The 22,776-nt window shown below is 37.5% G+C and overlaps 1 protein-coding gene across 1 annotated transcript; it reads left to right on the plus strand.

Moving 5' to 3' along the window:
- The first annotated feature begins 904 nt into the window (after positions 1–904).
- Positions 905–19,957, plus strand: ALB (albumin). The gene is made up of 15 exons (XM_043448326.1): positions 905–1,050; positions 1,760–1,817; positions 4,032–4,164; positions 5,424–5,632; positions 6,201–6,333; positions 7,215–7,312; positions 8,784–8,913; positions 9,869–10,083; positions 11,201–11,333; positions 12,980–13,077; positions 14,579–14,717; positions 15,331–15,554; positions 16,821–16,953; positions 17,573–17,640; positions 19,787–19,957. The coding sequence occupies exons 1-14, from the start codon at positions 972–974 to the stop codon at positions 17,612–17,614; spliced, it is 1,824 nt and encodes a 607-aa protein (XP_043304261.1). The 5' UTR covers positions 905–971; the 3' UTR covers positions 17,615–17,640; positions 19,787–19,957.
- Positions 19,958–22,776: the final 2,819 nt, after the last annotated feature.

The raw sequence follows: 22,776 nt of genomic DNA on the forward strand, positions 1-22,776 counted from the left end.
TATTAAAAGAGAGAGAGGGAAAAAAGTGTGAAATAGGGATGGGAAAGGATACGATGCCTGGTAAAGAAGATCTAGGATTCTTATAACCACTAAAGGTGTAATCAGGCTCAGCTTGTCTTGTGTATATTGTGATGGCTCCAGCCGTTGTGTCCATTTTCTTCCCCATGTCTGTTTAATGGAAAGCTTCATGGGCAATACCCACATTTCCTCTAAGTACTTTGTCCCAGGGGCTGAATCACACGTGGGCCAGAGCTGAGAAGAAAATGTACATCCATTTTAGTTGTTATTGTTGCTACGGCTTTTCCTTAATTTGCAACCAAGACATCAGCTTTTTCAGACAGAACAGTTTCAGAAGAATGAAAAGACATTGAATCACTCAAGTGTGTGTGTGTGTGTTTTTCATTATTTATCAGATAGTTAAAGTATACTTTGAATTAGTAATAATACAATTAAGAGCTTAACTTTTAAAAATTACTTTTTTAATTGAAGGATAATTGCTTTACAGAATTATGTTGTTTTCTGTCAAACATCAACATGAGTCAGCCATAGGTGGCTCTTTTAATATATCTTATATATTATTTAATATATCTTATTTCCAAGCTATTGGTTTGGTCAAATTTTTGAAAATATTGAAAACTAAAATGTTCAAATAGTAAATCACAGATAGAGAACACAGTAATGGTACAAATCGTTTAAACTCTTATGTAAAATTTGATAAGGTGTTTTACACAACTATTGAATTGACAAAGTCTTGTGGAAAAATCAGTTCCAGATGGCAAACATACACAAGGGATTCAGTCAAACAATTTTTTTGGCAAGAATGCTATGAATTTTGTAATCACTTATGAACCAATGAAATACAAAGATGAGTCTAGTTAATAATCTACAATTATTGGCCAAAGGAGTATATTAGTGCCGATTTCCCTCTATTCATACTATCTCTTCTATCAACCCCACAAAACTTTGGCACAATGAAGTGGGTAACTTTTATTTCCCTTCTCCTTCTCTTCAGCTCTGCTTATTCCAGGGGTGTGTTTCGTCGAGATACACGTAAGAATTCTATTTTTCAATTGTTCAACTTTTCTTTCCCAGACAAAAATGTTTCAGTAAACCTTGAATCTTTAATGAAGAAAGTTTTCCTTTAGCATTTATTTTTAGACTATTACTATATTGTGTTTTTGTGAACCCTTAGGAAGATACCTTATTAATATATTTCTAACATCCTAGGAGAAAAAGATAGTGAGAATTGTTTAGAAACTGTAATTTCCTATTGCACATGAAGGAGTTTCTGTAGAGTGACTTAAACTTCACAAAATATAGTTGAAGATAGAATTTAAAAATCCAAGTTTCCAAAGGCCTGTTTGCTGTACTTTAATTTATACAAAAAATACAAAATTTGTGATTTTAATCTTATAAATAGAACTTGTATTTATATTTTCCATTTCGACTATCCTCTCAGTTAATAGACACTGCAAAAGCATTAGGTCTTATCCAAGTTTGAATATAAAGCTATAAATATGTAATGACTTTAATGATTTTTCAAGTAGTATCATTGGTGATTAAATAACTCTTCTGCTTAAATGCAGAAGAAATATTTCATCACCATCTTAAGACTTTCTGTAGGGAACCAGAGCTCAATATCTTGGAGCAAATGAATATCCAAGTCAAATGGAGAGAAACATAAAAAATAATATCGTAACCAGTTGTTTCTTCAGAATTTAAAGCAAATCTTTTTTTTCCCTCCCATTTCCCCCTCCAGACAAGAGTGAGATTGCTCATCGGTTTAAAGATTTGGGAGAAGACAATTTCCAAGGCCTGTAAGTTAAAATATTGAAGAGTTAAATTTAATGTTTCTAATAGTGTTGGTTACAATTTTGAAGTCCTTGTAGTCCCATCATCAAAGATCGTAGAACAGTACTCTCCAATAGGATTTTCTGCATCAATGGCAATAGTCTGTATCACTGTTGACCAATATAGTTGCCATTGGCCACTGTGGTTATTGAGGACTTTAAATATGGCAATTGCAACTGAGAATCAAAAATATAAACAGTATTTAATTTTAATTTTTTAAAATATATATTGTCACTTGTGGCTAATGAAAACTGTTTGGACAGTGTAGATCTGGAACTCTTATATAAGCTACATGGTAGAAAACATTTTGCTATGTGACTCCTTTCACAACTTGTTTGCTAAATCCTTTACCCAGAAAATATTTCTGTGACTTTTTGAGACACTTTGAATATTTTTTAATCTAGTAAAAGGTGAGGAAATAGCTCATATTTCAAAGTCTGTCTCATCCTATTGCCTGATTAAATAAGATATTTGTGTATGTATGTATGCTTTTTGTTTTTTGTTTTAAATAGTTGAAGGACCTGTGTAATGCCCTGGTTAACAATAGGTCTATTTAGAATACATTTTGCTTGCTTGCTCACATAGATGATAGTATGCATATATTGACCTGCACACACATATATTTAAACATGTTGGAAATATACATCTTCTTTGATTTGAAAGCCACATATACCTGCTTAGGCCTCAGATCACAGCTGATGTCAATAGGATCTCTGAATAATGGTGAGAAAGGTGTGTAAAATATATAACATATACAGACACACTGTTTTCTAACATAGCACCCTCAGTTCAGTTCAGTTCAGTTCAGTCGCTCAGTCATGTCCGACTCTTTGCCACCCCATGAATCGCAGCACGCCAGGCTTCCCTGTCCATCACCAACACCCAAATTTCAAACCCATGTCCATCGAATAGGTGATGCCATCCAGCCATCTCATCCTCTGTCGTCCCCTTCTCCTCCTGCCCCTAATCCCTCCCAGTGTCAGGGTCTTTTCCAACGAGACAACTCTTTGCATAGGTGGCCAAAGTATTGGAGTTTCAGCTTCAGCATCAGTCCTTCCAATGAACACCCAGGACTGATCTCCTTTAGGATGGACTGGTTGGATTTCCTTGCAGTCCAAGGGACTCTCAAGAGTCTTCTCTAACACCATAGTTCAAAAGAATCAGTTTTTTGGCCCTCAGCTTTCTTCACAGTCCAACTCTCACATCCATACATGACCACTGGAAAAACCATAGCCTTGACTAGACAAACCTTTGCTGACAAAGTCAGCAAAAATGTCTCTGCTTTTTAATATGCTGTCTAGGTTGGTCATAACTTTCCTTCCAAGGAGTAAGCGTCTTCTAATTTCATGGCTGCAATCACCATCTGCAGTGATTTTGGAGCCCCCCAAAATAAAGTCAGCCACTGTTTCCATTGTCTCCCCATCTATTTCCCATGAAGTGATGGGGCCAGATGCCATGATCTTAGTTTTCTGAATGTTGAGTTTTAAGCCAACTTTTTCACTCTCCTCCTTCACTTTCATCAAGAGGCTTTTTAGTTCCTCTTCACTTTCTGCCATAAGGGTGGTGTCATCTGCACATCTGAAGTTATTGATATTTCTCCCAGCAATCTTGATTCCAGCTTGTGCTTCATCCAGCCCAGCGTTTCTCATGATGTACTCTGCATATAAGTTAAATAAGCAGGGTGACAATATACAGCCTTGACATATTCCTTTTCCTATTTGGAACCAGTCTGTTGTTCCATGTCCAGTTCTAACTGTTGCTTCCTGACCTGCATACAGGCTTCTCAGGAGGCAGGTCAGGTGGTCTGGTATTCCCATCTCTTTCAGAATTTTCCACAGTTTATTGTGATCCACACAGTCAAAGGCTTTGGCATAGTCAATCAAGCAGAAGTGGACATTTTTCTGGAACGCTCTTGCTTTTTCTATGATCCAGTGGATGTTTGCAATTTGATCTCTGGTTCCTCTGCCTTTTCTAAAACCAGCTTGAACATCTGGAAGTTCATGGTTCACGTATTGCTGAAGCCTGGCTTGGAGAATTTTGAGCATTACTTTACTAGTGTGTGAGATGAGTGCAATTGTATGATAGTTTGAGTATTCTTTGGCATTGCCTTTCTTTGGGATCGGAACCTAGTGTATATTAAAATTTTATTATACTACATTTTTTTGTGTTCTTTATTTCAGGGTACTGATTGCCTTTTCTCAGTATCTCCAGCAGTGTCCATTTGATGAACATGTAAAATTAGTGAAGGAATTAACTGATTTTGCAAAAGAATGTGTTGCTGACGAGTCACATGCAGGTTGTGAAAAGTCACTTGTAAGTATATTCTGATTTTGAATATTATTTCTTCTTCTATAACATAATCTTGAATGTTTAAAAAGTAAAAATATCTCATTTTAGTTTTCTCAATTATTATCAAAGACTGTATTTGTAAGCAAAACTCAAAAGTGGGTATAGCATTTCTTTGATGATAGAGATGTTCTAGTGTACTCACAGTTTTAAAAAACGTTTCTTTACTGAAACCACACACAAAAGTCATAGTGTTTTTGGAAATTTTTTATTTTTAGAAATTTCATTTTTTAAATTTACAGTTTAATTTCTTTTCATAGGCACTAATAATGATAGGATAGTTTTTACCTTGTTATCTAGGTAAAAACAACAGTATGGCTATGTATTCCTTGTTTTAGGGATATTCATATTTTTACATACAATAAAAAATCAGGACTTTGAACTTGTGATATTTTCAGATAGATCTTTAATACAAAGATAAGTCTATATTTTTCTTACCACTTTATATATACCTTTCTTGGGACAAGGCAATTTTTTGTTTATCACAGAAAGCTTCCTCCTTGTTTTTCTGTATATGTACTTCTGCCTCAAGGCAGAATCAGTTCTTTAACTACCCACAATAATATTACTCTAAATATGAATTTTTAAAAATATATTTTAAAAGAAATTAATAAATTTTGTCTTGAGCCTATTTCCCCTGAAGTTATAATTACCTTCATAATCAAAATTAATCGATACAGAAAAGATTCACTTAATGGACTGTGCATTGAGGCAAATATTTCTAGAACAAAAAAATTATATTCTAATACAGTAGCAACTAATATATAGTAGATTGTGTTACTCCTCAGTTTCGAATGGTCTCTACTGAAAATTTGGACCTCTCGAAAAGGAGTAGATCAAATGAGAAACTATCTGAACACTGTCCTCCCTCATGTGAATTCACTGCTACTTAGAGGATAATTTCCCTTGAGTTTTTATTATAATGATTTCTCTCCTGGCCTTTAGCCTCTGGTGGAAACAGGAGTTCTGTTCATTCCTTAAAGGCATTCTTTTTGCCCTTCTGTGTTATCCACTATAAGTAATAGTGTGACACCTAATTCTTATGGTAATCACCCATAGATGGTCAAATCAAGGGAAACTCTCTAAATCTGAGGGGAAAAAAAAGTGGATTTTTATATGACATACTAACCGAGGTTTACCAAGGTATTAATTTCTTGTACTGTTCTTTGGGTGTAAGGGAAGTAAAACGCTGCTCAGCAATTTGAAGCCTGCTCTCTCCCATGTAGCACACTCTCTTTGGAGATGAATTGTGTAAAGTTGCATCCCTCCGTGAAACCTATGGTGACATGGCCGACTGCTGCGAGAAGCAAGAGCCTGAAAGAAACGAATGCTTCCTGAAACACAAAGACGACAACCCAGACCTCCCTAAGTTGAAACCAGACCCCGACACTTTGTGTGCTGAGTTTAAGGCAGATGAAAAGAAGTTTTGGGGAAAGTAAATAATCTGATTTTTAAAACTTCAAAATTAAAAATTATGAAATAAGTCAAGATTCACTATAACAATTACTATTATGAAAATTATTATCAACATTAGGACTTGAAGTTTTTGTCCTAATGACAATTTTCAAAGAAATATTGTTATTTATTATGTAATAAGTAATTTATGTAGCAAATAACATACTACAATATTCTACATGATGAAAAAGTTGATCAAAGATCTTTTGCAGAACAGGATATGATCTGTATGAAAATAATTGAAGTTGACATGTATTAAGATATTATAAAGATATATGTATATATTTAGCATTCTTAGAATTTACTTCAAATTAGTCATATCACTGAAATTAAACTATTTTATGCATGCGTGTATATTTATATGTATATATATGTATGAGTTTAGCCTTTTCACTGACTTAAAGAATGACAAAGGCAAGTTCATCATTTGCAAACTGAGCTTAATTGGTTAATTAGAAATCTTTGAATTTTGAAGGCTCTGGGGAGAAGGTAGATTACAAATGTTCCTGCCATAGAAAAGTGACTGTTTTCTTTGTTTAAAAATTTAGATACCTATACGAAGTTGCCAGAAGACATCCCTACTTTTATGCCCCAGAACTCCTTTACTATGCTAATAAATATAATGGAGTTTTTCAAGAATGCTGCCAAGCTGATGATAAAGCTGCCTGCCTGCTACCAAAGGTATTCTTCAGAAAGAATAGAAGAACCAATTCATAATCAAACCTCAGTTTTGGGACATCTTATGGCTAAATTTAGGAAACTGAAGCCTCCAGTAGAAACTTCTTTACATGGTTTAATCTCCTCCCACTTTTCCCCAAACAAAGATCTTTTCACCTTTTTTGAAGGGCTACGTCTTTTTCACTAAGGGCTATGTCTTTTCACCTTTTTTGAAAAGCTTATGTCTTCCACTTTCCTTCTTCTAATAAGATTTACAAAGTGGATCTGGTAGAGGGAACCACTGTGTATGTGTCTAAATATCCTGCCTCTTTCTATAGTGCTAATTGCTATAGTGAAATGCAGAAACTCATTTTTCAAATTGCACAGTAAGAGGACATCATTTTTGTTTCTCTTTTCATGAGGCTTTTTTTTTTGGGGGGGGGGCAGAATTCAAAGTGGGGGAGAATTTAACTGCATCTAGAAGCCTAGGTTTATTGATTCATCCCATAAATATTTACACTGCATTCTCTTTTCTAGGGAGTTTATTGATGTTATGGGAGTTGTGGAGGAAGGATTAAAATGCATTACGTGCAAAATTAAGAAGTCAGCAAAGTTCTATTCCCTTGGATATTTGTGTACACTGTTCTGCTTTTCCTTTTCATTCCCTTTTCCCTGACAATACCTCCACGCTGGTTCTTAACCACCTGAGGTTCCACTATGACCAGACTGACTTTTCCTTTTTCTATAGAACAAAATAATCATCTGCCAATAATGAATACTTGGGAATTGAGGTTTAAATTTTCTCTTTAAGATTTAATTTGGCGTAGTCTCATCTGAGCTCAAGAAGGGGTGGTCTGCACATAAATTTTCTTTTCTAATGTTCCTCAAATTATTTCTTTTTGCAGATTGATACTATGAGAGAAAAAGTACTGGCTTCATCTGCCAGACAGAGACTCAAGTGCGCCAGTATTCAAAAATTTGGAGAAAGAGCTTTAAAAGCATGGTGTGTTAAATTTAGTTTGCATCTTTTTCATGATGTAAATGATGGTTCAGTTGACAAAATTGTACATCATATGTCATTTTACACAGTGCTTTCACATTCATTCTTTTGGTTGTCTGAAAGGTAGACATTTGACAGAGATGAAAACCAGAGCATCACAGACAATTTGTCATTATTTTTAACCTTTTTTTCCCTAAGTAGTCAGAGAATTTAGAGGACAACTTTTTTGTTCTTCCAGGACAGGTGTTTAGACTCCCGTGTTTTTTTTAATGATTGTGATTTAGTATAATAATCCACTGTTTTTATAGATCTATAGTCAGGGTCTTTTATCTAATTTTATCTCCATCCCTCCAACCAATTATCTGAAGGTGTCTGCTTGTCTTTTTACGTTCTGATAACTAATTTCAGTCATCAAAGTTTCTTCTCATTTTCTGGTAGCACCAGTTCTGCTGTTAATCTCTTGCTTTTGCCTGGCCCTCTGTTTTGATATTATTAGCTAGCTCTAGAAGCATCCTTCAATATTTGGACCAAGGAATCCCTTTTGCAACCCTCTGCCATCCCCACCACCAATCCCTTACTTTCTAGTCAATAATAAATCAACATTGGGCAGAAAATCAATTGAAAACAGACATTTTGGAAGCTCTCAAGAAATTGTCGCTTGAACTATCTTGCCTGTCATCCTTACCGTCAACAAAATCACTAAACAAAACAACTCTAACATCAAATGATACATGGTTAAACAGGGTATGATTGGTTTTGGGTAGGAAGTGTCTTTTGTCTGATTTCAGTGACTCTGAAATGATTTGAGAAAGCTTGTGGATGTTAGATTTTACATCTTATCAATGAGTATAGAGATTATGCTGAATCAATTTCTTGGTAAAAGTACACTGAATCAACTCTCTAATTTTTTTAGACGTTAACAAAATTTATTTCCTCAGAGGCTTTTAGAAGTCAGGAAGAATGTGCTTTCGTTAATAATTTTAAAAAGGGGTAACTGGAATTTGTATGGCATTTCCCCGTTCATAAAATGCTTTCATATAGATTATCTCATTTAATCCTCACAACAATGCTTTGACTTAACATGTTGTTGTGACTCTGTGGGGACTGAAGCTCACAGAGGCTAAGTAACTGGCCTAGGGTCACATGATTATTAAGCTTTGAAGCCAGATCTGGAAGTCATTCCTGGGCTCTAAACCTGGGGCCTCTCAGCATGTTGCCTTTTTTAGAATCCCTCTTTGATTTCTGTTTTCATGAATTGCTGGACTTTTAACCTCCATATGTGCTGCCCTAAGGAAACCTTTTGCTCTAACATTTGGTTCAGAATTAGCATTAAAATAAGAGCTAATATATCTTACAAATTATTTCTGTATGTTATTTGAGCCTAAATTTTCTAGTTATGTGTAGTATTTTCCTAGTGCTTTCACATAAAATGTTGTCTGTTAATAATATTTTGATGGGCGAATTTTCTTTTTAGGACAGTAGCTCGCCTGAGCCAGAAATTTCCCAAGGCTGACTTTGCAGAGGTTACCAAGATAGTGACAGATCTCACAAAAGTCCACAAAGAATGCTGCCATGGGGACCTACTTGAATGTGCAGATGACAGGGTAAGGAATCCGCAGTATACTTTATGGTAACATACTTGCTTAAGTTGGTAGAATCAGTTTGTTTAGCATCAGAACAACTGAGAGTGGTTTGAGATTGTTTTCTCTGATCGGTCTACTCAATCCTTTCCCTGTTTCCCTTCCTTCTGCCCTCCCTCCCTCTTTCTTTCTTTCTCTCTGATATCCTATTAGCTAAATGATCTAATAAACTCATTTATAATTTGTAATCCCTTCCATTCAAATTCTGAGATCAAATTGTTAAAGCTGAAGTAGGACAGTCACAAAGGTAGATTTCTAAGAGGATTTTTTGAGGAGGTGGGAGGAGTTGGAGAAAGGCTGGAACCTTAAGAGAGCTTTGGAAATCATGCAGTTTTCCCCTCTATGTTCTCTCTTAATTAACTCCCTATGTTAAAAAATACAATATTTGGAATATCTTTTTCTCTCAAACTGACAAAATGCAAAAATCCTAACCTTGCAGGACACTTTCTGAAAACGTTAAGGCAGATATTTTACATGTGTAAGTGGGGTCTGTGACCATGATCTTGACTAAATTTTCAAAAATCTCTAGCACTTTATTCCGTTATTTGGTTTCAAGATGCCTGCACTTAATTTAAGGGGATATTTGGAAAGACCCTATTGAGTTTTAATTTAAAAATTTAAGTGTTTAAAAATAAATAAGTAAAATAAAAACTTAAGTGTTTTAAAAGTAGGAATATAAAGTTAATAAATAACTGACATGAGCCTCTATTAAGACTAGTTTTTCTCCAATCATGTTTTAGTAGTTCTATCTGTGCCTCTAGGCTTAGCAGCAACAGACTGAAAGTGTTCACAGAAGGCATGTTGGTATAAGTGTGGTCTTAGAACACAATGAATGTGCTCTGTCAACATAGTAGAAGTCTGGGGAGGAAGCATAGGAATGTCAATTTACACTGAACACTTTTCACCAACTTGCTTGTAGGCAGATCTTGCCAAGTACATATGTGATAATCAAGATACACTCTCTAGTAAACTGAAGGAATGCTGTGATAAGCCTGTGTTGGAAAAATCCCACTGCATTGCTGAGGTAGAAAAAGATGCTGTACCTGAAAACCTGCCCCCATTAACTGCTGACTTTGCTGAAGACAAGGAGGTTTGCAAAAACTATCAGGAAGCAAAAGATGTCTTCCTGGGCACGTAAGTGGATAAGAAATGATCCTTTCATAGTTTTATACGATCTTGGAATTTAGGAAATTATTCTAGGCTTTCCTTTGGAATTGGTACAATTTTCATGTCGCCTGCAATGTTTTTTATTCTTTCCTCTCCCAGCCTTTAAACTTTTTTTGGAAAAACTGACTTTAAAAAATTGTCATAAAATAATACATGCTTATGGCAGATGCTCTATCAATAGAGTACAATGGAATAATAAAAATTTACTTTTACTCCCATTCCTGACTCCTTAGGAATATTTCTGGAAATACATATAGAAATATTTTGTTCACATGTAAATTATATATATTATTCATTCATGCATTTATTCAAAATGTATTTCTAGGACTTATATATGTGTGAATATATGTAATACATCTTTATGTCTCTAAATCTGTCTATCTATCTATCTATCTTATGCCAGCAAAGAACTGTAAAGTATGGAATCTGTTACCAGGTGCTTTAAAATGAAAATGAGTCAGATTTGGTTGAAAAGACCAGAGTCCAGTAGCATGCAAGGTAGCATACAATTAAATGACAAAATCAATGATCATAAAAAATCAGTAAGTGTGGTGATAAACTTTAAATTTTTATTGCTCAATTATAGTATCCTGTGCACCAAATCTTCCATAAAATTACATACCCATAAAGAATTTATTTATACAGAGAAGAGAAAAATTAAGAATATATCTCTAGTTATCTATCAGAACATTTTTGAAGTGTAGTCCACATCAGACAAGATGTACCTAATAGTAACAAGTGTCATTCATTAAACAATATGTGCCCAACAGCGTGTGTTTTGCATAGATTACATCATGTATTTCTCACAGTTCACCTTCTGAGACATTCTGTTATCATCCCTATTCCACAGAGGAGGAAACCAAGGCTCAATAATTGTAATAAGTCATCTAAGGAGATATAATAAAACAAGTGGTGGAGTCAGGATTTGATAGCTTTAACTCTGAACCTTCAAGCCCTTAGTCCTTGACTGCACAGGGTTTAGCCCAATTCAGACCTCTAGGATATGATTTACATTTGTGGTTAATTATGTGGTTTTTCTTGCTCACTTGTCCAACAAAATCTATTTTATTGTCATCTTAATTAGGTTTTTGTATGAATATGCAAGAAGGCATCCTGAGTACGCTGTCTCAGTGTTATTGAGAGTTGCTAAGGAATATGAAGCCACATTGGAGGACTGCTGTGCCAAAGATGATCCACATGCATGCTATGCCACAGTGGTAAGTTTCTGGAAGGAAAATATGTAGCTCTTTGATTGATGATTCCAATAACAGGAAAGAAAAATGATGCCAGATTGTCATATCGTGCAATGTAGATCTCTTCTTAAGACGATTTCAGTTCTGTGCCTGTAAACATAATAGGAATAATAACCTTTAATAAAAAAGAAAGGTCAAAGAGAGCACTCTCTTAATTTTACAAAATCTTGACCATGCATTTTTTCCCTTTTTAGACTCCTGAGAACAAAATAAAGTACACTTAGATGTTAATTAAAAGGAATTTAACTTAGATATAAAGAAGGTTAACCTGTTTTCAAGTTTTATTAAATAATCAATAATTAATACCTTAGGGAAGATGGTGAAATCTATTGATGTAGAATATTTTCAAATCTCTTTTGAAACAGTTTAGGAATGGTTTTAAAAGAAATTGAATAAGGGGAAGAAATCTGCTTCAAGAATTTTTAGCATATTTAGCTATGCTAAGATAAGATTTTAGCATATTGGAAGAGACCCTGATGCTGGGAAAGATTGAGGGCAAAGGGGGGAGGGGGTGACAGAAGATGAGGTGGTTGGATGGCATCATTGACTCAGTGGACATGAGTTTGAGCAAACTCTGGGAGATGGTGAAGGACAGGGAAGCCTGGTGTGCTGCAGTCCATGGGGTTGCAAAGAGTCAGACACGACTGAGTGACTAAACAATAGCAACAGCAAATATTTAGCAAATAGCTTGTGTTTGAGATATTTAGCACTCCTAGTACATGGAGTTGGAGAAGGCAATGGCAACCCACTCCAGCACTCTTGCCTGGAAAATCCCCTGGACAGAAGAGCCTGATAGGCTATAGTCCATGGGGTCGCTGAGTCGGACATGACTAAGCAGCTTCACTTTCACTTTTCCTTTCATGCACTGGAGAAGGAAATGGCAACCCACTCCAGTGTTCTTGCCTGGAGAATCCCAGGGACGACAGAGCCTGGTGGGCTGCCGTCTGTGGGGTCGCACAGAGTCGGACACGACTGAAGAGACTTAGCAGCACACAAGAACTGATGACCAAGACAAAATCTCTTACCTCAGAGAGCTCGGGATGCAACTGCAGAGATGGCTTGATAATGATGAGTATTTATAATTACGTGGTGGTTTGATGCTTTAGTTGCTAAGTCATGTCCGACTCTTGCAACCCTATGGACTGTAGCCCCCAAGCTCCTCTGTTCATAGGATTTTCCAGGCAAGAATACTGGAGTGAATTGCTATTTCCTTCTCCAGGGGATTTTCCTGATTCAGGGATCGAACCCAGGTCTCCTGCACTGCAGGCAAATTCTTTATTGACTGAGTACCAGGGAAGCCCATAGCCACCATTTATTAGGTTTTTACCATATCCCAGACTCTGTTTTAATTTCATGAGCTCAGGAGGTTTACAGAGCAATTCTCTGGCTTAAACACTAGAAGTTGCGTTCCAGAGTCTGAATGTTCTTAATCACTCATACAGCCTTACCAAATAAGCAGTTTGGACATATAATAGGTTTGGCATCAAAAAGCTATTTGCATGACTTTGGGCAGAGAAGAGGAAGGATCTCATTCTACCTAGAAGGGTGAAAAATGACCTGCATCTCTTCCTCATATAGAATGTTGTAAGCACAATTCTTTTCTTTTTCAGTTTGACAAACTTCAGCATCTTGTGGATGAGCCTCAGAATTTAATCAAACAAAACTGTGACCTATTCGAAAAAGTTGGAGAGTATGGATTCCAAAATGCGTAAGTATATTTGCTTATTGGCTAACTTTTCTTGTTCATTTAGTAAATATTTAAGATGATATTCATAGATATTCTATGAACCTATATAGAACTTTTAGTTTTGAAAGTAAAGTCTTATTTCTAATCATTCTCCATCAAAAAAGACCAGAGAAAATGAGATAAAATAGTTGATGGGGTGAAGAGCCTATATTTGAGTGAAGTTTAAAAAACTGGGCTCAAATCTTGGAGGAAAAATATCAAATATTGGGTTATAGGAACTGAGGATGCTGTTTGACAGTTAAGAAATAGTTTATGAGTGAACAAAATAAAAGCAATGCTTTACAGAGCAGAAAATAAGTCTTCAGTGGCTCTAGCTCAATAAGGTGATAGACTAATGTTCTGATTAAATAGAGCCTTATCTGTGGAAGTTACGACAGGAAGGGGCACACCATTTAGTTGATATTTATTTTTCAACTTACACCTGTTACCACTGTTTTAACTATAGGTGCTTGGAATAACAAAAATGAACAAGACATAGTCTCATCCCTTGAGTAGATTATGGTCATACATTGACTTTCAATAGTGATTAGCATTCTTCCGTCAGTCAGTCAGTTCAGTTGCTCAGTCGTGTCCGACTCTTTGTGACTCCATGAATCGTGCACGCCAGGCCTCCCTGTCCATCACCAACTCCCGGAGTTAACTCAAACTCATGCCCATCGAGTCGGTGATACCATCCAGCCATCTCATCCTCTGTTGTCCCCTTCTCCTCCCTTCAATCCCTCCCAGCATCAGGGTCTTTTCCAATGAGTCAACTCTTTGCATGAGATGGCCAAATTATTGGAGTTTCAGCTTCAGCATCAGTCCTTCCAATGAACACCCAGGACTGATCTCCTTTAGGATGGACTGGTTGGATCTCCTTGCAGTCCAAGGGACTCTCAAGAGTCTTCTCCAACACCACAGTTCAAAAGCATCAATTTTTCAGCACTTAGCTTTCTTCACAGTCCAACTCTCACATCCATACATGACCTAGCATTCTTAGTAAGTGATTATTACATGCTAGATACCATGTCAGGCTGATTGCATACTTTGTTTCTTTTCATTTAGTCCTTGCACCATCCCTTTTGAGTCAGATGTATTTCCTTCTGTTTTATAGGTGAGAAAAATTCATCCGTATCTTTCAAATTTAGGATAGTACTGATGTGTATTAAGCTCTTAGTAGGTTTTATTGAAAGAAAGAAGCAATTAGAAAGTATTTTCATGTCACTGAATTATAATAAAGTAAGCTACTTTCCTAAGATTATATAGCACAAGTGGAATCCAAAGCTAGGTTACTTATTTGCTCAGGACAAGGTCTTCACCCACATTATTCCGCCCATGTGACGATGAAGACAATTTATGACTGGAATAGGTCTTCCCTGGAAACCATCTTGCCGGATTTTGGCTAAGTGTTCTCTGCTTGACCTGATGTGTTAGAAAAAGAGTTTCTTGTCTGACTGAAAACACATGGATTATGTTGTTACAGGCTCATAGTTCGTTACACCAAGAAAGCACCCCAAGTGTCAACTCCAACTCTCGTGGAGATCTCAAGAAACCTAGGAAGAGTGGGCACCAAGTGTTGTACAAAGCCTGAATCAGAAAGAATGTCCTGTACTGAAGACTATGTGAGTCTTTTAGAATAGAACTGTCAATAGGGATGAATTTTTGCCTTTAAATGTTGACAAAACTTTCGGAAGCAAGTGAAAGTGCTGGCTTTTACCTGTGCATGTATGTGTGTGTGTGTGTGTGTGTGTGTGTTGTGTATCTGGTAGTAGCAACCAGGATTTGGTTGCCTGTATTATCTTGACCATCAGAGGATTTAAGTAAGATTCCAAAAGTGATAAATTGTTTTGAAAAAATGTCATGAATTTTTAATGTTCCATCCTGGCATTTTCTAAATTTTTATTAACTTTTTTGGGTTTTTTTTTTTCTTTAATGGATCAGTATAAGACTATTTCTTCCCTACTCCAAAACGTATCTCAGGACTCATCTTAAATTATGTACTCAATTATTTTCTCAAATACATTATTCCTAAAATGTAGACATATTTAACTGAGAAGATTTTTCAAGGTCCCTTTTTACCTGTAGTTCTAAAGTAAATTGTTGCCTCAAATCAACCTTGGATTCAATGCCGTGAGTTAAAAGATAGCATTTGTTTTGGTCTAGGGGAAGGGAGGAGTTCGTGGAAAACCTTTCATTATGCTTTCTTTGAGCTTCTGTGTTCCTGCCTGTTTTTAGCTGAGCTTGGTCCTCAACCGGTTGTGCGTGTTGCATGAGAAGACGCCAGTGAGCGAAAAAGTCACCAAATGCTGTACGGAGTCGCTGGTGAACAGACGGCCATGCTTCTCTGCTCTGACACTTGACGAAACATATGTACCCAAAGCCTTTGACGAGAAATTGTTCACCTTCCATGCAGATATATGCACCGTTCCCGATGCTGAGAAACAAATCAAGAAACAAACGTGAGGAGTATTTCACTACTCTTTGTGTTGGGAGTCTTGATAGAACTGTAAACGAGCAGCTTTCTCTGAAATAGTGATTATACACCTGAAGTACAAAAGTATTGACCATGTTAAGCAGATAAAAGTGTCAAGAATAAAATGGAGAGCCTTTTGTTTTCTTAGCAAAAGAAAAAAAAAAAAAAAAACCTCACCATCTTGCCACAGACCATTCAGAATAATGGATAAAAGCTGCAGCAGAATTATATCTTAGGCTAGTCCAGTAGAATAAGCTGAACAATTAACTGATGCAATTTTGTAGATAGCAAATTAGTCAGTAGAAATTATATAAGAATTTAATTCTGGGCATGAATAGTTATTTTCAGTTTGTTCTGTGTCGACTTACAGATAAGGCAGCCCCTTAAGATCTAACTTTGAGAATGGAACTTGGATTAAAAACATCTGGCATTTCAAGTTCAGAGGCTTGATTCCCTTGATTCCTTACTGAGGTCACAAGGGGTTATAACTGCAAGAAATTTAGCAACATGAAGCTGCTATTCCCTCTGGTGGCTTCTGATCATGGATCTAGACTTTGAAGTAATATTGTAAAACCTACTATGCCCATATGATTCTTTCTCTAGCACTATTGTCTCTGCAGATGTCAAAGAAAGAGAACCACCAGCTCCCTTGAATTGGATAGTTTCATTTCCTATGGCTTCTATATTATTAGGGCTTCCCTGGTGGTTCAGGAGTTAAAAACTCTGCCTGCAATGCAGGAGACCTGGGTTCAATCCCTGGGTCAGGATTGTTATTAACTTTGAATGGGGCGAATTAGAAAATACCAAGAGAAAGATTCTCAGATTAGAAACTTTTTAAATGGAATCCAGGATGAGTACATTTTTTAAGAATTATTTTTAGCTCTTAAATTTAAACAATTCAATATGGCATAACTCCCCAAATCAGATAACGTATGCGTGCAATGACATCATCCTTTCCAGTGATTTACTGAAGAACCATTTGTTGAGATATATTGACACTACAAATGTTGAGCAATTTCCATTGATTACTTAATTTGATCCTTCCACCCACCCTGTGAAGGTGGATTTTATTCTCATTATGCAAGTGAGAACATTGAAGCTTATAATGGTACGCCTGGGCCTCGAATCCAGAGCTGTCTGGCTCTAAGACTTAGAATATTAAGCAGCATTGCTCCCATTCTTACTGTCTCCATTTTCCTTCAGTGAGTGCATTTCTTTCTGGTCTTTGTTGTTTGTTTTTATTCAAATGCAGTGCGCTTGTTGAGCTGTTGAAACACAAGCCCAAGGCCACGGATGAACAACTGAAGACCGTTATGGAGAATTTCGTGGCTTTTGTAGACAAGTGCTGCGCAGCTGTTGACAAAGAGGCCTGCTTCGCTGTGGAGGTACTGGTGTTGTCTTCACTTTAATATGTCTAATTTCCTTTGCTGTTGCATTTGGTCAAGCCAGGGGTTAGTGTTCTAAGTACCCGAAAGAAATTATGTGTGTGTGGAACAGAAATCTTATTCTTCATACAACTGTCTTACCAAATGACTGAAATACTTTTTTTTTAAAAATCTCTTGCTGCACTGTAGTTGTGTTTTAATATTTGTTCTGTTTCCAAAGTTGTCTGTTTATGAATTTAGAAAGAAATATTTCTAAAGCCTGAAATCTTTTGGTAGAGACATCATCAAACCAAAACTTAATTTAGTTTAACATTTTCTTGAAAATGGTAATTTGTGGTTTGGTTGAATTTGAATAGTTGATTTTACAGGTTACAGGGGAAATTTCTATTTAAATGTGTGAATCATTTAATATTTCCCCCTAGGACTTGACAGTATTTTATTCCTTTGGGGGCATATCAGGGAGCCTCCTTCTAGAGAGTCTAGTACTGAACTGTTATTAAAAGATGTGATATACGAAAAATTACTTTGTAATCACCAATGGCTGTATAAATGTTACTTTTAAAAAATCCTAACAGTGATGCTAATATTTCCCCCGTATCTGTCATTTCTTTGTATTTAGGGTCCAAAACTTGTTGCTTCAACTCAAGCAGCCTTAGCCTAACCACGACACAACCACAAGCATCTCAGGTAACTATACTTTTCTGTGCTTAAACACTCAGTCGTGTCTGACTCTTTGCGACCCCATGGACTGTGGTCCACGAGGCTTCTCTGTCCATGGGGATTCTCCAGGCAAGGATACTGGAGTGGGTTGCCATGCCTTCCTCCAGGAACTATACTTTAGATTTTTTTAAACAAGTAATTATATAGGGCTTCCCTGGTGGCTCGGGGGCGAAGAATTTGCCTGCCAATGCAGAAAACGTGGGTTCAGTGTCTGATCCAGGAAGGTCCCGTGTGCTGCGGAAACTAAGCCCGTGCACCACAGCTATTGAGCCTGTTCTCTAAAGCCTGGGAGCCGCAACTACTGAGCCCCATGCCGCAACCACCGGAGCCTATGCACCCGAGAGCCTGCGCTTCCGCAAGAGAAGCCACTGCGATGAGGGGCCTGCACGTTGCAACTAGAGAGCAGCCCCGCCTCCCTGCTGGGGTAAAGCCTGAGCAGCAGAGACCCAGCACAGCCAAAAATAAATAAGTGAATGGAATTATTAAAAAAAAAAAAAGTAATTATAATGCAGGCATGCATGCTAAGTCACTTTAGTTGTGTCCGACTCTTTGCGACCCTATGGACTGAAGCCCATCAGACTCCTCTGTCCAAGGGATTCTCCAGGCAAGAATACTGGAGTGGGTTGCTGTTTCCTCCTCCAGGGAATCTTCCCGTCCCAGGGATTGGATCTGCATCTGTTTATGTCTTCTGTATTGGCAGGAGGATTCTTTACCCCTAGTACTACCTGGGAAGCCCTTAGTTATTCAGATAGCAAAGATCAACTGATTAATGCCGGCCACTATTCTAAACTCATTATATATATATATTATATATATACACTTTAATTCTCAAAATAGTTGCCTGAGTTATATAATATATAATATTATATATTAGTAATATAATAGTTATTCTCATTTTGCAGATGAGAAAAGAAAAATATAGATCAAGGCATAGGTTAAGTAATTTACCCAAAGACCATCCAATCAGTGAGGTGGAGCCAAAATTAAAAATCCACACCAGAGCTTGAGAATTAACCACTATCTTGTTCTACCCTAATATGACATGGAAGACAGAGTCATTCTACTAAGTACTGGCTCAGCAATGGGACCCTGTAGGTAATAGGCTGAATTGTATGAAAGTGCATTTTCATATGCACAAAAACAGTTGCATATCAATGACTTCACATGGCTCAACCAAATAGCTCAAAAGCAAATTCATTTCATTGGCGAATATGAGAGGTCTACCTTGTGTGAACTTCTACTACAAGTAAATAATTTGCTACGAAGTTTCCAATGTGTCAAGATGCTAAGTCTTAAGAGAATTTCTCTTATGACAAAAAGGCTCACTATAAAACTCAGATGTTTGAACATAAATGTGTTTAACCCATTTTAGTATAGTATGGTGGGGGAAGTTAAAAAATAGAATGGAACTTTCATTTTTGAAACAAAGTTGCTCAACTGTTCTTTAGCATGAATTATTTTTTATATTTTTCAAACTGACTGTGATGTTTATTCCACTATTAGATTTTAACTTGTTCTTTGCCTATATGGTAATACCTATATTTTGTGCATTCAGGACAGGAAACAGCTTCATATCTTTGCAAATGGGAGCATTTCAAAATGTGATTTGTTTCAGTCCTAAATGGCGAGATTTTCTTCCTAGAGGTCTAACTTTGAGAAGGCAACTTTTTTGTTTGTAATTAACTTAGGTAAAAAGTAGGTGTCAGGTATTCCCTGGTGATCCAATACTTATGACTCCACACTTCCACTGCAGGGGACACAGGTTCGATCCCTGGTTAGGGAACCAAGATCACGCAAGCTGTGATGCATGGTGTGGCCAAAAAAGAGTAGTTGTTAAGTAAATGACTCTGGGAATTAATGATGAAAATCTGGTGTTACAACGTTCAACCCTGATGACATCATGACGAAGAGAGAGTTTTACAAACCTTATTGCTCTGTCCTTTCCCCTTGCCCAGCAGAAGAATTCAACTGCCATGAGTCTAGGACAGGCCTGAATTGTTTTCATTGGTGGAAATAGAAAGACAATCTAAGCAATCTGGCATTCATTTGAATATATTTGAAAAAGCATATGCCATTTTATAAATAGTAATTATATTTATCTTTTGTTTTTCAGCCTACCCTGAGAGTAAGAGGAAAAAAAGAGAAATGAAAACTCGGAGCTTATCCATCTGTTTTTCTTTTCTGTTGGTGTTAAACCAACACCCTTTCTAAAGAACATAAATTTCTTTAAATATTTTGCTTCTTTTGTGTGTGCTACAATTAATAAAAAATGAAAAGAATCTAACATAACTGTCCATGACTGTTATTTTTCAAAGATGTGTTGCCATCTGAAAATTGTGTAGGTGTGTAAAAGTCCCACTGTTCTCTCTTCCCCATTTCAGTGCAGGACTTCTAGTTCCTTATGGGTTAATTACGTAAAAGAAGCATTAATACTGTTCTGAGTTGTGGATTCTAAGCATTCGAAGTAATATTTTAATATTATGATAATTCTGGATAAAAGAATAGGAACTGTGGTATAGGTAAGGCATATAAAGCATGGCTTTTGCCTATATCCTAGGGCTGAAGAATAAATGTGGAGACCAAGAAGATAGAGATGATTGTAAGGATACAATAAGTCCCCTTGTATCTGCAGGGTATAGATCCCATGACTCCCAGTGGATGACTGAACTACAGATATATCTTATATATACTAATATTTCTTATATATACTAGGGTTTTTCTTGTACTTACATACCTATAAGAAAGATCAATTTATAAATTAGGCACAGTGGGGGATTAACAGTAATAAAAATTATTACTCTCAAAATAGTTTATTGTACTACTTTTATGCCTTTTCCATCTGTGGCCACAACTTTTGCACTTCGAGATGTGACAGCAAACCCAGCATGAATTTCTTTTTCCTTCACAATTTCACAGATGAAAGATATATCCCTAACATAGATCTTAACACCCTCAGCATACGATTGTTTTTCTTACCGTATTGAGAACTTTTACCTTTTCACTTTCAGGAATCATTAATGGCTTTTCTTTGATGGATCCCAATTGTCAGCATCACTATTCTTGCACTGTAGGATAGTTAAGGAAAATAAGAGTGACTTGATCTCAAGCACTGTGACCCCAGGATAGTTGACCTGATAACTGAGAGGGTTATTAGATGTGACGGGTGGGATATGCTGGACAAGGAGATAATTCACGTCTGGGGCAGGATGGCATGAGACCTTGTCATGGTACTGGGAACAGTGTACAATTTAAAACATACAATTATTTATTTCTGGAATGTTCCATTTAATATTTTTGGACCATAGTTGATCTGAGTAACTGGAACCTCAGAAAGTGAAGCCATGGATGAGGGACTAGGGTAATTAACTGAATTAGAAAAGAAAAAACCTGATCCTGAAGAAATTTAATGACAGTTTAGGAAGAAAATACAAGAAGTGTGTAAGAATTTTAACAAGTGTGGAGAAGCATTTTTGGAAGAGAAGATAGGAAGTCTTGACAAAAGTCAAGTAGTAAATGAGATATATTGGATTGAAGAAGTGCAAGAGTTAGAAGGTGAAATTTTCTGGTAAAAAATTAAGATGTTATACACAGTACTGAACTTTCATTCATTGACTTAGTCAGTTGATATCTGGACCCTAGGAACTAGTTCCTTAAAAAATCTGGCCTTAAGACTCTCAAGAGAAGTGAATTTAGGAGCAGCATTTGGGGCCCCAGGGGGTGTTGCAAGTGACAGAGAGAAGTCCATCCTGTTTGGATGGGCTGAACTTTCACCCACTTCAGGTGGAATAATGTGGCACTTTTTTTTCCCAGATGTGCAGAAAACCACTTGTTGAAATACACACTTTCCGTACAACACATACTTTAAATTACAAACACTGATGCGGTTATAAAAATAATGGCAAAAAAACAAACAAAAAAAAATAATGGCACAGCACGTTTTATTTTTTTTAATCAGTAAAGTGAGCCCCATGTTGCTGAGAGGAAGACTACATACCTGCAGGCCCTGCTCTGGGAGTCAGGACTCAGGAAGGGCCAGGATCCTCTCCTCCTCAGAGAGGAAGGCTTGGGTCTGGACGCCGGGGGCAGCTCTGTGGCCTTCATGAGTCGGGTTGGTGTCAGAGATGACCGTCACAGCCGAGTGCACGAAGCGAGTGGGAGCCTGGCCAGGGGACCCCTGGTGACCGACACTGCTTTCCCCCTGGGGCCGGGGCCCCCAGGAGCACCAGGGTGGGACTCCCCTAAGCCTGAGGTCGGGGACAAGAGGTTGGTGGCGAGGTGGGGCCAGGCTGGGCTATGGCAGAGAACACCCTGTAGGATCAAGTCTGTCCTGATGGGGGACACCGTAGGCGGCCAGCAGCTGAAAAGCTGTAGGGGATGAGATGGAGCCTGGGAGGGACATTCTGGAAATGGTCTTGGGTCCTGCTGGCTTCCTTGGTCCCAAGCTGGCGGGAGGGGGGACCAGAGACTCTGCCCTCAGCTTCAGTGCCCCGCCACTGGGGTGGAAGCAGAGTCCTGAGGGCGACCGTCCTTGTCAGCAGCAGGTCCTACTCAACCACAGACGGCCCTCAGTGTCTCTCATGCCCCCTCTCCACAGTCACAGGACCCTGGACAAATCTCACCCTTTGCCAGAGGGAAGGCAAAGCAGGACCTTGGATGGAATAATAATCTGAGACGCCACATAGTCGAGTATTAGGAGTCACAAATATCTTCCAGGGATGAAGGGGACACCAATAAGGCAGATGAACACCCCGAAGTTTCAAATAGGGTTGGCCCATGTCACTGGGCTCAGCATGAGGCACTAGAGCAGAAGTTAAAAGGGAGCAGACTGCCGAGTTAGTGCTAGAGGCTGGCAGGAAGAATATGTGCCCAGACTACAAATGCCTCTGCTATTGGAAAGATGTTCCCTTGGTTTCTTTATTAAATTGCAACAAGGAAAAACATGTGGAACACCACAACCTTATTCAGAGATTCACTCCACCGCTTCTTCCCAGTGCTGAGGGATCGGCTCTTCTACCATAGAACAGTCCTGGAAAAGAGAGTTGGGTTCCCTCACTTTGTGATGGGGTGGACAACAGATGCATGGCTTGAAGCAAAACTGATTCA

Source organism: Cervus canadensis, chromosome 26 (assembly GCF_019320065.1).
Source record: "Cervus canadensis isolate Bull #8, Minnesota chromosome 26, ASM1932006v1, whole genome shotgun sequence".
Classification (NCBI taxonomy): Eukaryota; Metazoa; Chordata; class Mammalia; order Artiodactyla; family Cervidae; genus Cervus; species Cervus canadensis.